At 32.1% G+C, this 16,510-nt stretch overlaps 1 protein-coding gene and 1 long non-coding RNA gene across 6 annotated transcripts in view; one reads left to right on the top strand and one right to left on the bottom strand.

Moving 5' to 3' along the window:
* Positions 1 to 1,446: 1,446 nt before the first annotated feature.
* LOC143151727 (uncharacterized) overlaps positions 1,447 to 16,510 on the bottom strand; it is a 92,240-nt gene continuing 77,176 nt past the window's right edge. For all 5 annotated transcript variants that reach the window (XM_076321142.1, XM_076321141.1, XM_076321145.1 and 2 more), the window contains 3 exons: positions 10,271 to 10,705; positions 9,582 to 10,055; positions 1,447 to 2,320 (listed from right to left, as the gene is read on the bottom strand). In XM_076321142.1, the coding sequence (XP_076177257.1) occupies positions 2,249 to 2,320; positions 9,582 to 10,055; positions 10,271 to 10,705 (981 nt within the window). In that variant the 3' untranslated portion in view covers positions 1,447 to 2,248. The remainder of the gene's footprint in view (positions 2,321 to 9,581; positions 10,056 to 10,270; positions 10,706 to 16,510) is intronic.
* On the top strand, positions 15,679 to 16,300 carry LOC143151728 (uncharacterized). The gene is made up of 2 exons (XR_012993415.1): positions 15,679 to 15,750; positions 16,058 to 16,300. It is a non-coding gene; the product is annotated as an uncharacterized LOC143151728 (long non-coding RNA).

Below are 16,510 nucleotides of genomic sequence, written 5' to 3'. Positions count from 1 at the left end.
GAAGTCATTCTAAAAAGAACAAATAATGTGCAGTGTTTTTTTTTTTTTTAGTCTATAATTTTCCGTTTTAATTGATTATGAATGAAACCGAACTCTTTTTAATAGAGTCGTTGGCGATATTATGTCGAGAATAATGACAGTAATAGAAGTTATGTAACAAGATAAAAAAATAAAAACATTAAGTTCTTAATAATAAATTCAAGTATGTATTGAACTTCTTTATACTTTTAATTGGTGTGTAACCCGATTTAGTCGAAGATACAATAACTGCAAAAAGCATATTGTTTTATCGGAAGAAGTTATCTTAAAACGGAAATTATAGTAAACAGATTATCGTCAAAATGAAATATTACGGAGTACTCTTCCGTATAACTACCGTGATATTTATCACGAGGCGACGCATTCAAGTAAGTAGTGGACAATAGATCTTAATTTTAGTAAAAATTATGATACTAGGACATTGCGACCTGATGGTAAAAAAAAGATTAAACAAACGATATAATTTTCACGGAGCCAAAAAAATATACGAAGGCCCTTGTAGAAATATACTACGTTATTAACTACGTAATGTATAGTTGGTGAAAGAAATACTTATAGCGAAGTATTCGAGGCACACTCGAGTGAGTGGTTTGCTAAGTGGCATCCTTCCTGTTAGATACAATCTGTCAAATGTAGTTCCTTTTGGTATTGAAAATTGTATCGGTTACAAGTTCGTACTCAATTAATTTGAACGATGTTAACGATTAATTTTTCTTCTGAAACTTTAGTTTTGCGTACTTTTCGGAGAACATTTTTTCTTAAATAAATTATATGGTTTTTCAGGGAACATTGAAAGATCTTTTTCAAGGAAATGGAAATAAAAATGTTTCTTAAGAAAGATAAATTTGATATCGAGTAGTCGTTTAAAATTGGATTGCATTTTTCTCATTGTTCGATACAAATAAAAAAACAAAAATATTTTCGAAAGAAGTGTTTGCAGTTTCGAGTTGAAAATTTGTATTTTTTAATACGCTTAAAAAAGATCACTCCAGGTTATTCGTAAACTGTTGACAATTTAAACTTAATACCATTATCGTCTTTGTTCCGTACAGCCCTTACAACCTCGCTATATCTCTTCCACCAACATACAAAGAGTTCCAGCCCTGTTCTAACGTTAGTAAAGAGCTTTGTGCTATGTATAATCGTGTGCATTGCATACTTTGCTTCTCTTACCCGATATGGAATGCGATTCTCAATGCTGATTTCATAAAATATAAATTCCCCAACATTCCCGATCTTTGAATAAATATAATTCAATTATATTTATAATCTATCTAAACGAGCTTTTATCTTCTTTCTGTATTTATTTCGCAGAACAAGTATTTTTGTTCGTATCTTTTCTATTTATTAATTTGTCCCTGCAATAAACCAAAACCAAGAAATTACGTTATATAGAATCAAATAGAAACTCCATAAAAAATATATATATTAAATGTACATAAACGTACAATACAGCTGATAAAAAAAGATCGTATTTTACTTAAAAAATACATAACTTAACATTAAGTTGTACACTATTGATAACAATTTTTTAATTGAAAATAAAATCTTTGCAAGACTAACATACCGAAATCTTTTCGATACATTTTCTTTTTGTTCGAGAAAAATAAGCTCCTTGAAATCGCTTATCGTATTATGACAGCACATAAATATAAAAGGAAGATTTAAGAAAAGTTCATTAAAATCTTTCTCTGCAGTAATTAGTGTTGGAATTGCAGCGAAGACGATCAGTAGTTGTAGATTCACTTTGTAGATTATTCGACTAGTTAACTGGAAAACAGACATAGAGAATCCCATTCATAAATAAAATGTTTATGTATATATTATCCATATATATATATACATATAGATATATATATATGTATATATATGTATATACATGTATATATATATACATATATACATATATATATATATACACCCATATATATACACACATACATACATAATATATAATATATATTTATTTTTTGTTTGCTTTATGTAAATATTCAATATATTAATGTTTGTCGCAACGCGTTTATGTAAGTTTTGTTGCTTTGCTAAGCAGGAGCTGGTGAGAGTATACGAATAGAATTCCACAAGAATCGAAACAGAAAGCAATTTGCGTCGGATAAGTCTGTACAGAGAGTAAAGTAGTGAATAGTTTAGTAGTGGATGGCGAATGTATTGTCTGTTCACTACGCATATCAGCCAGGTAACCAAACGCTTATATGTACACTGGAGACTCCTGGCCAGTTAACAGCCTAAACATCGACGTGGGCATCGTCTTCATTAATATCTGAAATGAAACATGATTTGTATAAAATATCTGTGTTCATAAATGTACGCGCTGAGATAAATATTGGTTTCTCTTGTGAAACACACTAATCGGATCCATTTCCTCGGTTGAGTATCGTTTGTAAATTGTGTACTTTAACACTCGAACGGTAGGTGGCGGTGTTTAGGTTCGGGTTTTGGCAATTGTTGTTTATAAACAATTTTGAGGAAGATATTTCTGTCTTTTTTAGCACTGTTCTTAATAGTATTTGATACATGACTATGGTTGAAAGGATCCACGCACCGCCACGCTTAACGAGGCTTAAATAATGAAAACATAACTCATTTCAAGGTATTTCTTTTGATTTAGAAAATTAATAGAAAAATAATCACAAAATACTGTGATAGATACATATATGTAATTTTAAGTTATTATTATTATTGATGTTGTTGTTGTTGTTGTTGTTGTTGTTGTTAGTAGTAGTAGTAGTAGTTCGTGTTATTATATACTTGTCATGGTTGTATTGGATTACAATATGTGTTACCATAAAATTTAACCTACTGCAAATTTGATGAACGATGGAATGATGAAATGAATATAGTCGTTTGCCTGTTAACTGTTCAGAATCCTACATAATACGTGACGGAAAAATTCTGAATATTCAAGACAGTACTCTTCATTCCAAGTAATTAGGGACATTTATGTTTACTTTCTTTAGAGCTACCAGTTTTCGGAAGAACAATTATTTACGTACATAGTAGTGGCAGAAGTAGAGATATCAACGTTGTAAACAACTTTTGTCATTATCTGTCGAACAATTGAAATAGGTAGAAGTATACACTAAGTATACACTGTAAATACACTAGTAAATACCACCAGAAAAATGTCCTCAGGAAAAATTTCTTTGTAAAACTGGAGAAACGTATATGGAGATTTCCAAGTAGTTGGGGATATCTGCTATGATTTGTTACCAAGATAATTCATGGAGTATATTAAGCATCATAGGATGATAGACGACGTTCCTTAAACAATAGGATCTCGAAAAACAGACACCAAAATCAATTGTTAGATACACTGATTATTTGAGGTAAATAAATTCAAAACATTGGTCAGAAATCGTGTTGGAGAAGAATATCGATGAAATGATATAAAACCAACGGTAAAAGGAGATGGTGATTCAGTGATAATCTGAGGTGGAATGTCTGAAAATAGTGTTGATCCAATTCACCGTAATCAAAGGATTATGGATTGATGTGTTGACCTAAATATTCTGAGGAAGATATAACTGCTGTATGCAGAAACATACATGCCAAATGGCTGGATTTAACAGGTAGATATCAACCTAAGACATATTGTAGGTGTCATTAAGACATTTCTATTTGATAAAAAAATTAATATAGGCAAATAATCGGCACAATCTTTTAACCTAAATTCCATTGAGATGTTGTAGGTCGATGCAGAAAAGTATATATGCAATTTCTTACAAGAAACCGGAAATCAACACACACACACACATGTGGAAGACTAATTGATTTCTTGCCGCAGAGATGTATGTACCGCTATTTTACAGCAAAAAGGCTTAATAACAAAATATTAAACATTCCAATTATTATATAATATAAAAACAATAACAAATAAATTGTTTAAATGTATTTAAGTAACTGTCGGCCTCAAAAACTACTCATTAATATAAAGTGTTCATAAATTAGTTAAATTCTTGGAATAAATAAAAGCTTCATTGTTACGTAATGGAAGAAGGTTTAAATTTTGCGAAAACGCGACTAAAACTGTTTTGAAAATTTTTCAGGAAAATTTACAAAATTTAAAAGTTAAAATACAATTTGTACGTGAGTAAATGGTCGCCACTCTATGTACTTCTTACCGCTGACTTGAAGTCTCGCGAGAAGGCACAGGGGCAAAGAGGGATCGGACCGCCCATCCCCACACGAGCCGCTCATTCTGAGTCTTAGCCACGGTCTCTGCCATAGTAGTAGGAATAGATTGTAATTGCGTCCCTATTTCAACATATATATGAATATAAAGCTTGGAGACTATAAACTACTGAGGTTTCGTTTATGCTTATACTTAATGCATAAAATGTCTGTTTCATCTCATAAGAGTTATTTAATATAAAAAGGAATATTAACAGTTTTTCTATAGGTGGAGTAATGAAGATGATTTTGAAGTATAATTAATTTTCCTTAATGGAATCAAATATTTTGTATGACACAATCCGATTTAATTCTAGTCACAAGAAATACAGAGCGAACAGAATAATAAAAATCAGAAAATTAAGTCTTTTTTTAAAGAAAAGTGTGCATCTTTTTAAGAAAGCAATGGATACATTTTGTCCTTACATCAACACATAAAAGCTATTATAATATTTACCAAGAAAAATTTTTTAGACAATTTTGTTTGAAACATTTTTTCGTCAGACTATTGGAAGTGTATGCCAACATGTAACAGTTGTATGCCACACACTATATATAACTTCTGAAATGAATGAAAATTCATTTTTACTCGTTTCTAAATTATATTCTTATTAAATTATTTTTGTTCCTGAAAAGAATTTTATTTACTTCTACTGGTAATTATATAACCAATGATTTCCTAGCATATTAAAAAAAAAAAAAAAACAGAAAATATTGTTGTCCTGTATTAGGCATAGCTAATGTATAATAGTAATATGTTAAAATTACGCCAATGGAGCTCTATCTGCCGCCTGTTTCCTGATATCTCTCTCTATCTCGCTACCTTCTTCGTCACTCAGTCTACACGTATCTGTAACTACCGTGACGAATAGCGAACTAGAATTGAATGTATGCGTGAGATTAGGTGCACCCTTTCCATTTTCTTCGCATTCCTGCCACGGACTTTTAAGTCAGCGGTAAAGAATACTGCTTGAAGCCAGTTAAGTCACAATTGGGCGATATACAATACCCCACCACAGTATATCCCCACACTGGACAACGACGAAGCCTTCACCCCGTTCCAGCAGAGAGTACCGTGGGAACCTTGTCGTCGCCTTTCTATATTATTGCCACCGAGTCCCCCACATTATTCATCTAGTGTGGGCGGTGGAAGACGTGGTACGACTCGGTTGCAATTATCAGGTCAACCATTCACTTTGCGAGGACTTGGGACATTAGGTCCTGTGTCCCGCGGCAGTGATTGAGATTGGCCTGAGGGAGGAGCCAGGAAGTCATTATTTAATAGTCACGCCTCCTCAAGGCACCTCCCCATCTCATAGCGTAGTGACGCCCCTAACCGGAGTCACACTGATCGGGGTCAGCCCGGGTCCTGACGCTTGTTTCTACCGTTCGATAAGGGGGGGGGGGGGGGTACACTTTACAGGTCTCCCAAGTATGCACAAAGCGGACACATGAGGACCACCACGCACTGACTCGCCCAGTGATTGCAGCATCGTTACACACATATATACACGCGCGCTCGTATACATATAATTCTAAATAAATTTTAGAAAGAATTAAATGTATTTTAATAAGTACTAATTGCAATGTATTACACATTTTTTTATCATAAGTGATAGAGAATTAATAGATAAGTGACAAACTGAAAAGAAGTTATGTAGTGAAATTGCACAATTGTTAGAAAGAAACAAATTTATCACCTACACTATTGTAGAAAAAATGAAAAACTGAAGGATTTTTTTTACGACAAATAGTCTCATTCTAATCAGTCAAAAGAACTAACAAAAAGAGAAGAAACTATAGTTTTCTGCAGAAAAATAAAAAATTTAGGAATTTCAGTTCCAAAAATTACTGGAATTATGTTTAATAGTTTTGGGAAATAATTTTCAAAAGAAAAGACAAAATTATATAAGTTTGGAATGATATAAAGAAAACTACTACTAAAAAATGTGTACACCGAATACAACAATGTATACAAATGTGATAGGATTTGTATATCCTATTTTATAGATTTTACGTATATAAATTCAGGAAGTGGACTTTAATTAACAAGAGTTTTAACGAATGTCTGGTGACTGAGTGAACAAATTTGAATAGTTTAAAATAAAGTATTGGTTACGATAAGAGGTCCTACAATAGTCTTCTTTATACCATTTTGAATGGTGAACTTTCTACTTTCACACCCCTAAGTTTAACTTCTTCGAAGAGACTTCTGCACTATAAAGCGAGCGGAAGTTTTTCTCTAAAAAATTAGATATATAGTAATTCAAACGATTGCAGAAAGTTTAATAAATTTTTTTCACGATTCAAATCACCCTGAATTATAAAATTAATGCCTCTCCTTTTCTTATCAGTTAGAATCATTGTTTGACTCACCGTGTATCGGCAGGATCGAATTTCGTTCTCTAACCAAAATAAAAATTTGGCATGTTTGACATTATAATGTTAATTCACTCATTAAAATATTATTTTAATAAGAGAATGTAAGTCCAAACGACATTATTCGGATTATTTTTAAGTATATGTAATTGAATGTTTTTCAGATCATGGTTTATACAAGTAAAATCAGTTCGAGTACGGTCGTGTTTGATCTCATTATCATCGAGAAAATCACACCAATCCATTACTAGTATTTCCATGAATATTAAATGAGAATAATAAAAGTTTGTAGATTATAGATTGCATTAGAGGCTGCTGCACTCATACACGTACGGTGTCGTTTTGAAACTCAGCGTCCAAGCACTTATAATATGTACAAGTGTCTTTCGCTCGATTTCAGCTCAAAATAAGAAAGATCGATTTCTGGAATGAATTCGCGACCAAACCTGAGTATATGCAAATGTATGGTCTTGAGTTTTCACATATAGTCAGACTTCTGTACAACTGTCGCTATATCTCGTCGTGTCTATTTATCTTGTACTATATGTTCTTGTAACAAGAAAAATAAACTTTTTATATATTTTACTTTATTATCGTAAGATTACTTTAATCCATGCGATAAAACTGATACCAAACATGATCATATTTGATCGATGATTTTGATTATTTTTATTAATATTGTTTTTTCAAAAATAATCTATTAAAATTTGTGCGTTTGACAAATGCGAGTTCTGTAGCTATAGAACAGGTGTGGTCAACTTGTCCCATCAAATAGTTTTTGGCACGTTTGGGCAGGTATTTATGTCGTTTCCCCAAAGTCCTATAATGGGACATTATGTATGAGTTAGAGGTTTCAATATTGATAAACTGATTCAGATTTACATCAATATTAATTGAAAGTTTTATCGAATTACCGGTACTTGAAAAACCTCTTTACACTTGGATAATTAGTAGCAAGAGTTGCAAAAGTTTACACGATGAAATACAAGTTTTAAATTGATCAAACAAGCTTATCAAATTATGTTATCATATTTAATAATACTCAGAGAACATAAGACTCGGATACATAAACTACAGACCATTCATTTAATAGCTAAATTTGAGTAATATGTAGCAATGAACATACTTTTTGTACGCCTTTTACTTTTTTAAAATTATTTCTTTTCTACATTTGCGTTACTTACAATTATATTATTACACGAAAGAATAAAGAAAAAATTAGTTTTAAGGAGTCCTGTGCTTGAAGAAAGGACTGATTGCATCAACCATTTCCTCTCTAGATATTTGAAGAACTATTCCTACCGTTGCAAACATGTAGATTATAAAAGCAAAAGTCAAGTTCTTTGTATCAAATATAAAATGCATTTATGCTTATCCAAAAAAATTGTTTTCTTCTATACCATAAATTGTAGTAATTAATCAAATTAGTGTTCATTATTTCTCTGCAAAAAGAAAATTTTTCAAAAGTTTTTGGATAGTGGTTTCTTCTATCATTTGTTCATAATGTTCAAAATTTAGCATGAATCATAGCTGTCAAATGGGAAAACGGAAAAATTTGAATACAACGTTAAAAAATTTGAAACAATTGAGTGTACTTAGCCAAATGTAAAATTTTTATCTTAGGAAATAAAAGATTATAAGTGAAAAGGTTAATATTTCGGCTTAATGCACTTTACTACCTATTCAGTCCAAACTTTCGATAATTAATAAGGCATTATTGTACATTTTGGTGGATCTTATTCTTTTCGCGCGGCCCCTAGGATTTGTTCAATTTGGTAAAAAATAATTTTCGTAAAAGCCAGTTGAACTACAAGAAGCTATGTCAAATTTTTCAAGTTTTAGTAATTTCACTTTCATTTTAAAAATAACTTTATTCTAGAATTTTTATCAAACGAAACATTATATGTATACAAAGTATCCAATGCCACTCATCCACCCCTTCAGTGTACAATTGTATGCATTTTCGTAAGAAGCAGACTTCTTCTAAAATAAAATCAAAAGGGTTCAAACAGTTGACGATGGACTGAAAGTGAAATTGAATTAAGGGCTCGGAAAAATTAATTTCACTTTCTAGCTATTGATGATAATCAATAATCAATTTAACAGCTAAAAACTGTTTTATTATTGGTCTAGTGGTTTTGTGAAGATGATCGAGGTTTATCTTTTTGGAAATGTATAAAGTAGAACTGTCGCGTCAACGGTTTCCCTTAAAGCAAAATATGAAACCATGATCAGTTGGGATTATCGACTTAAGAAGAATTTACAAAGGAGGATGGAATTTGGAGAAAGCTTGAACTGACAAAAAATAGTCATCCAAGGATCGTACGTTATTACATGATAATTGTATATATTGTCCTCGCGAAAATGATGAACTTCTAACTCTTAATTTACAAATGATACCACAGCTGCGTCAATGATTGAAAACGTTTGATTCGACGAGAAGACAAAAGTTGCGTTTGAGGTCCATAACAGTGTTTTAAAATTTTAATTATATATATAATGGAACATGTTTGAATTTCGCATTTATGCCAACCTTTAGTAAAATCATGTTTGAATACAGTTTCATCTGGGAAAATCTCTCCCATCCAATGATAATACCCTCATAAAGATGTAATAAATTGTAATGCATTGCTTTGAAGTTTTGGCCACTCGCTCATTGCAGCTTTATTTTGCTCACACTTGGTGTCATATTTAATTTACTGTCCTCTTCGAGCGACCCGTTTGAGTCCAATCTGTTTCGAGAACGAACTGGTGGATCTGATTTTTGATCTCGAAACCGAGGACTACTTTATTCAGTTATTAAATGAAATCAACAAATTTTGTTGAAATATTGAGTATTATTTGAAAATGTTACCCACAGTCCTTAAATCCATTTATGAAGAGACGATGTATCTTTTGGTAGGTGGACCAATTGCAAGTGTGTTGCACCGAACTATACAACAGTAGCTAAAGTTAAAGGAAATGATACATACCTCTCCAACGGATGTCGCAAGAAGGTTGACGATCTTCTCATGCGGCACAGCTACAACACTCTGATTGTTGATCTCAATAATTCTATGACCCACTCGAACACCTCCTCTTTCGGCGATCCCACCTCTCAATAGACTACATATAACTCCGTTCTGTACACTAAATCCTAATTGATACTTAGTGTCAGGTCTCTTGATTTTGACCTCGACTACTGGCGCACACGGTACGACAGTTAATTTGACAACTGTCTGATTTTTGGAATTCTTGATGTACGTTTGACAAGTTGAGAGAGGCAAACCGACTAACGATACGCCATTGATAGCTATTATTTGATCACCAATGTTTAATTGTCCACACCGAGCAGCCGCACCAACTGATGCTAAATTTGCAATTACAACCGTTGGTAACATGGAACCCCATCCAGATTCAACAATCACCACGCCCAAAATTTCACCTTTCGCCTTTGGTACCACTACCTGAAAATATTCAATCGCGAATTTTTTTCAATTTCAGCTTAAACAACGTAAAAGCAAAACAAATATAAAAATTGAATTCTGAAATTTCTTATTCTATTTTATACTGACATTTTATTATTATTTAGCATAATTTGGACAAAAAGTATATTACGTTTATGTGGTAGTTGATTGTAAAAAATATACTGGAGTGTAAACGAAAATGTAAAATAAATTACCTCTTTCTGCATTTCCTTTTTGGCAAACATTTGTAGTTCGTCACCAAATATTTCTTGAGAATTGAGTACCTCTTGATAATCCATTTCTTTCACAAAACTATGATCTTCTATCCCGTTTGCCTTAAGGAACTCCATATAAGCTACTTGAAATGCTTGCCCAATACTTTGTGCAATGAATCGAGCCTCTTCACTTTCAAACACGTGACAAATCATTTTTGGAGTTCTGTTTATTTTAGGTACCTCCTCCATTTCGTGCGGCACAAATCGTCTTCGTGCCATTAGCACCACTACATCACCAATATCTGCTATATAAGATATTGTTCTTAACGCATGATCCATCATGATTTCCTTCAGGTCCGTATTCAAAACCATGATTTTTTCTGTTGAGATGAAGAGGTCAACTTCTGTGCTCGGTTGTGTTTCCCCATCCGGTGCCTGCAGGTACGTATTACTATTTATTTGAAGTGTGCAGGTACCCGACAATTTCGGGTTGGATAGTGTTGACTATATGGATCAAAATGAAGTCGGTGTCTCAAAAGATTCTTGCTAAAAAATATTGCTCGAGTACTCGTTATATTCGGATACCAGCACACTTTTACTATTTATACAAGTTCAAGTCACTTTTATGCCATAGAAATACAAGTTCTAATGTAATGATGTATCTTAATTCGTGCAATAATAATAATGAATCATAATTCATAAGTCGAACTAGCAGTTACCATTAATATACCGTGAATCCTAAATGTTATTTATATTTCGAGCTATATTTTCTTATTATACGCTAGTTAAGTGGTTAAGTGACAATTATTTACATTCCCAGACAAAGCATAGAACATGGTTAAATAACAATGACTAAATTTATCAAAGTATTTATCGTATGTATTATCCCTTGTCGAGGTTTCAGCGAGTTAAAATTGTTTTGTTCTAATAAATTTGAGTAGAAGAAATTTGAAACATTGGTAGCAATATTTATCTTTCTGAAATAGTTGATAAAAAGTGATATAATAATTTTGTAACTTTTATCTTAATATTGCTTAATTAATGAAATACATTTTTCAAATTATTAAAAATATCCTACAATAATTCAGGTCCTTTTAAAATTTCTAAATATAGCAAGTCTTAAAAGTATTTCTTATGTATTGTATAAACAATGTGAAATACAGCAAAACCTCCATTTTCCAAATTTTCCGTTATGAGAAACTTTTTTTTATCGAATAGTATGCTTCTGTTTATAACATTGTTTTTTCCTCTATTGAAACAGATAGACACGCAGAATATCTGACAATGATACTCTCTAAAACATTTTAATTCTATTTAATATATTTAAGCCCAATTAAGGAACGCATATCAATTCCGAAGTATTCACGACACAGGAATATGACAAATCCTATTAATTTGGATAATAGAGGTTCTAAAGTACAACTTTTAAAGATAACATGTTTTATATTTTGTACTTTAAAGTTTTTCTTTCGTTTTTTCTTTTTTTTTTTTTTTAACAGATATGCGAAATAGTTTTGCGAGGAAACTGATACAAAAGTTGTATCAAAAAATCTACAGTTTAATTTATAGGTGTAGTTTTCAAAAATTGGTTACTAAATAACGTTATTAATTATATCTAATATTTTTCTCAGAAATGAAAGAGGAAAAAGGTTTACTATTCCTTGGGAGAATAATGGTTTATTTCAATTTTCTAAATTTGTAATAAATTTCAAATTATAAAGATGGCCTTTATCGTTTTATATGAAAGTCTATCATTTTTTTATGTTACATGAAAGCGGCTGCTAGGATGAATTCAGCAATGTATGGAGCAATAATGCCCAAGGTTACACGAGGTCGGAAATGAAGGACAATAAAGAGAGTCTAGCAAATATTGAAAGCATAGTTTCAATGTAAATTTTAACTTTATCCGTTTCTGTAGAAGATAATGCGGTGTGACACTTTGAAAACATCGACTTTTTGTTTGGTATTTTTTCATATTTTACGATGGAGAGGAGAGGCGGGACAGGTGAGAAAACTCTTAACGTAGTTAAACCGTGTAACTTCACACAGATTACTTGCAACGTTGTACACTTCATTTACAATAAATTTAAGGAAATATTCACCAAAATATAAATTCATTTCTTTTTATATACCAATAATTAAGCAGACGATTTTTCAATTTACGGTTTATTTTCTGTATTTTGTTCACAGACCGAGTAAGAAAAAAGAACAATACGTCTATCGAAGAATAATGGATAAATCGATATAAGCGGTTAACTTGTGCTTTAAAAATAATAATTTTTCAATCTTAATTAATTACAATATACGCCGTTTGTGAACGTATACTCTACAAACGAAGAAGATGCACAACTGGCAGACCTGCGAAGAGGTCACATCGTATACTTTAAAATGTTGCAGATCATGTATCCCTGTTTGAAGATTTTGAAAATATACTTTTCAAGGATTTCATTAAATATTTGTAGAGATCACAGAACAACAAGCGTTCTATCGGATAGTTGACAAATATTATGTATTTCCCGCTTTGAAGTGACCAAATCATGACCGCCAGTTTACTTGAAAACGTGATAGATAACGATTTTTAGTTCCAGCCGAGACCCTGTCTTCCGTTTACAATCTGACGAAGAAAGTGAAAAGAATACACCGAGAACGAGCGAGTCTAACATTATGTGCGCTTGATGGCCAAAACTTCAAAGCGATGCCATACGCGTATCGGCGTGACAAACACCAAAGCAACATATTAATTTTTATATTTATTATTATATCTCGTGCGAGTTTAAACGCGACCTTAGTCACAGGCACATGTATACGCGGAAATCACGGATGATTTGTTTTACGCATATTTAACAATAATCTGAAACAGTCCATGCCTGAACTTTGTCTCATTGGAAAATCCTTGTTAATCCATTAATATTACCACGAAGATGTAATGAAAAATATAAAAACTTTAATTTTCATTGATCACCACACGAAGAGATGGGTCGCTCACTCTGTATATATAAATAATGTGTGCAGGGGAAGGGAGGGTAATTCTATTACTTTAATTCACTGAAAAAGTTATCAGAAGAAAAAGGGTACGATTATACTGCGAATAATTCAACAAGTTTAATAAGATCTTTAGTTTTGTGACCTGAACGTAGAGGGGTGAATGGAAAGAACGAGACTAGGCAATAAAATTAACAAGGACAATGATACGTTTCTTTTTTACGCTTCGATAATTCTAGTATAGAAGATGAAATATCACCCTCAAAAATTCGATCCTGAAAAAACTAACCTGGAAACAATTAGGACAAAACACTTTATTAAAAAACAATTCTATGATTTTCGACGTCTTGAAATATAATGTCACTTTTGACAAAAAAGGTTCGATAATGTTTAAAAAAACATACATTGGCTGTATTTATTTACAGAGATGTAGCAATTGTTCGTGTGACAAAAGATTGTATTTTTTATTCCGAAAACAACGGTGTGCGGTACCGATTATATTCTATTTTAAACAAACATTTCTGTCCTTCACATTCTTGTCTATTATTACAAAATTTATGTTTCAATTGTCTAATACCGCCTAGAAGAAGTTAGAGACTATAGAAGAATAACAGAAACAGATGTCGAATTGAATCCATATGGACGGTTGATGGGAAAAGCGATCGAGTTAGCGTTTCAAATTGCAGGGGTCTTATTTAACATTTGAAATTATAGATTACAGAAGAAGACAATAAGATGTTTCAATCATTGTCGAAGGTGAGCTTTATGTTAAAGACATTGTTATTACGAAAAAGGAGTAGGTAGGATCAAAGTTCCGAAATACGGAAAAATAATTATTAGAAGAAAAATCATAAAATCTATTTATGAAGATCTCTTTTGCGACCATTCATTAAAAAGATGTCTTGATGCACATATGCGAAATAAGGAACATTTAGAGATATGATAATTTTGACGAAGAAAATACATTGGTATCACTAATTAAGAATAAGTATCACAAAAGATTCGGTAAATGTTATATTATTATATTCGAGGGTGAGTCAATAATCCGTAATTCGATGCTAACATTATTTTTTAACGCGATCCCCTTGATTTTCAGTGCACTTTTTAGTATCTTCGAAGATACTAAAAATTGAATCGCTAAACGTTGATGCAAACAGAAAGCGGAGCAGCCCTAAATAATGGCAAACTATACAGGCGAAATCTGGTTTCTTTATAACTTTCGGTAAACTTTCTGGAAACTCGTCCTATTTTATTTGATAAAAATTTAATATTTTGCGAATAAAGGGACGAATGGTCCCTTCAGCAATTTTTTTTCTTCTAACACGCCTGTCACCAAGAATCAGTTTATCGATGCGAGTTTCTAGAATTGGTGTCGATATTTAAATTCGTCCTTTCGCATGATGCATGTCTGTAACATCCGCACGATCATTTTTGAACTGATTCACCAGACGTTAAAATTAGCTCGATTCGTACAACTCGTAGTATATTATTTAATCATTTTTAGTAAATTTCAGGTAATTTAACGCTCTCCAAAACTATAAATCTTATAACAAAACGTCACTTTTACAAATTGCACTTTTCGAGTGGATTTGTCATTCCTGAACGAGTGGTAACGGTTATGTATATTGAAATAATAGATAAATAATCGACCGAGATTAATGATAAAAATGGCAACTATCGATTTTGAAAGTGTCATACTTATTGTTTCGATGGTATTTAAATTGTAACGTTTGTCTGTTTATTTATCGATTAGCTTTCGTATTACAATCCTCCGATGTATACGAAAAAGTGTATTTTTTAATGTGAAATTTTATGACATTAACCATTTTTCCTACTACAAATTGAAAAATTAGAATATGATTGTTATGAGTGATTTGAGATGCATTTGGATCAGTACTGTCAGTAGTAGGACGCATGTGCATCGATGCAAGTTTCTCGTATTGAATACGTGCATATATATCCACGCGCTCAGTTGACTGGGACTCAATGAGCACGTGTTAAAATTACACCTGCAAATTTGAAGCACTTATATCCTGATAATGAAGCATCAGCTCGCAACATGGTAAAGGAATTTTCGATTTATACTGACACGTGAAATTGGTTGTAAAAAAAGATCCCTCGGTAACACTCTGTGTATTATATTGAATATATTATATTATATTGGGGTGATATTTAGGTTAAATATAGCTACAGACGTTCCAAAATATAACTACAAACATTCTGTATCATTATTTGAACTTGATTATATGCTTGATTTTACCAATTTGTTAGAACCAGATATTGCAAGGTTGTAAAGTACATTACGCCTTCGGTTGATGAAAAAGACAATTAAACCTGCATCATTTATTGTTTACAGCGAAGATGGAACTGTCAACTTAATTTGTAAGAGAAAAAATGTGGAATTTTGGAAAAGCAGAAAAGCGAAACAACGCACGTCAACCACTTACTAGTGTACAAAGAAATTTTCGCCATGTTCAATCCTTGCAACAGCTATACAGGTGAAAAACGAATGTAGTAAAAAGTGGATAAACTGTAGAAAAAATATATTCATTGTAGACTATACACTGCAAAAGTTTGAAGAAACTCATAACAAATAATCTATTTTTTATGGCGTAAATTCAAGATCATTGGTTCTGGTGACAAAGAACCAGGTAGATCTAGTTGAGGGTGAATTTTGGAAATTTAAGTGTGCATAGAATTGCGTTCTGCAATATAACAACATTCAGGATGTGATTTACGCTTCAAAATTTACGTTTATAAATAATGGAAATTGAATGCAAAATAAAATTAAAAATTTAATTCCAGCTATCGGAAATGAAGAAATTTGTAATGCAGACGAGAATGCAGACTTGAACCTTGAAATACATTCTTGGCAAATCTGGCGAAATCGGAAGAAAAACAGTAGAAGCTACAATACAATTGATATTTTCTACGTTGCAAAGCTACTCTATAAAGCCTATTATTTGGTTAATTCGACAAGCAGACGTCTTCTTTTACCACTATAAAACGTTTTGGAGGAGTCTACAAGAATATCTGGAGCAAGGATGCAAGAGAGACTATTTTGTCTAGCTAATATTTACGTTCAAGCTTGAAAATTAGGAAAACTCGCGACTGAACATTTCAAAATTTGGTTCAGCCAAGTATATCTACCGATTACTGGTTGTAAAAGTATACTTCTGTACGGTTCATGAACGAAACACTGTTTGAATAAATGATACACTAATTGAATAAATTACAACATATAATTACAGCACTCCA

Source organism: Ptiloglossa arizonensis, chromosome 9 (genome assembly GCF_051014685.1).
Source record: "Ptiloglossa arizonensis isolate GNS036 chromosome 9, iyPtiAriz1_principal, whole genome shotgun sequence".
NCBI lineage: Eukaryota > Metazoa > Arthropoda > Insecta > Hymenoptera > Colletidae > Ptiloglossa > Ptiloglossa arizonensis.
This window is presented reverse-complemented; position numbering and strand designations above follow the sequence as displayed.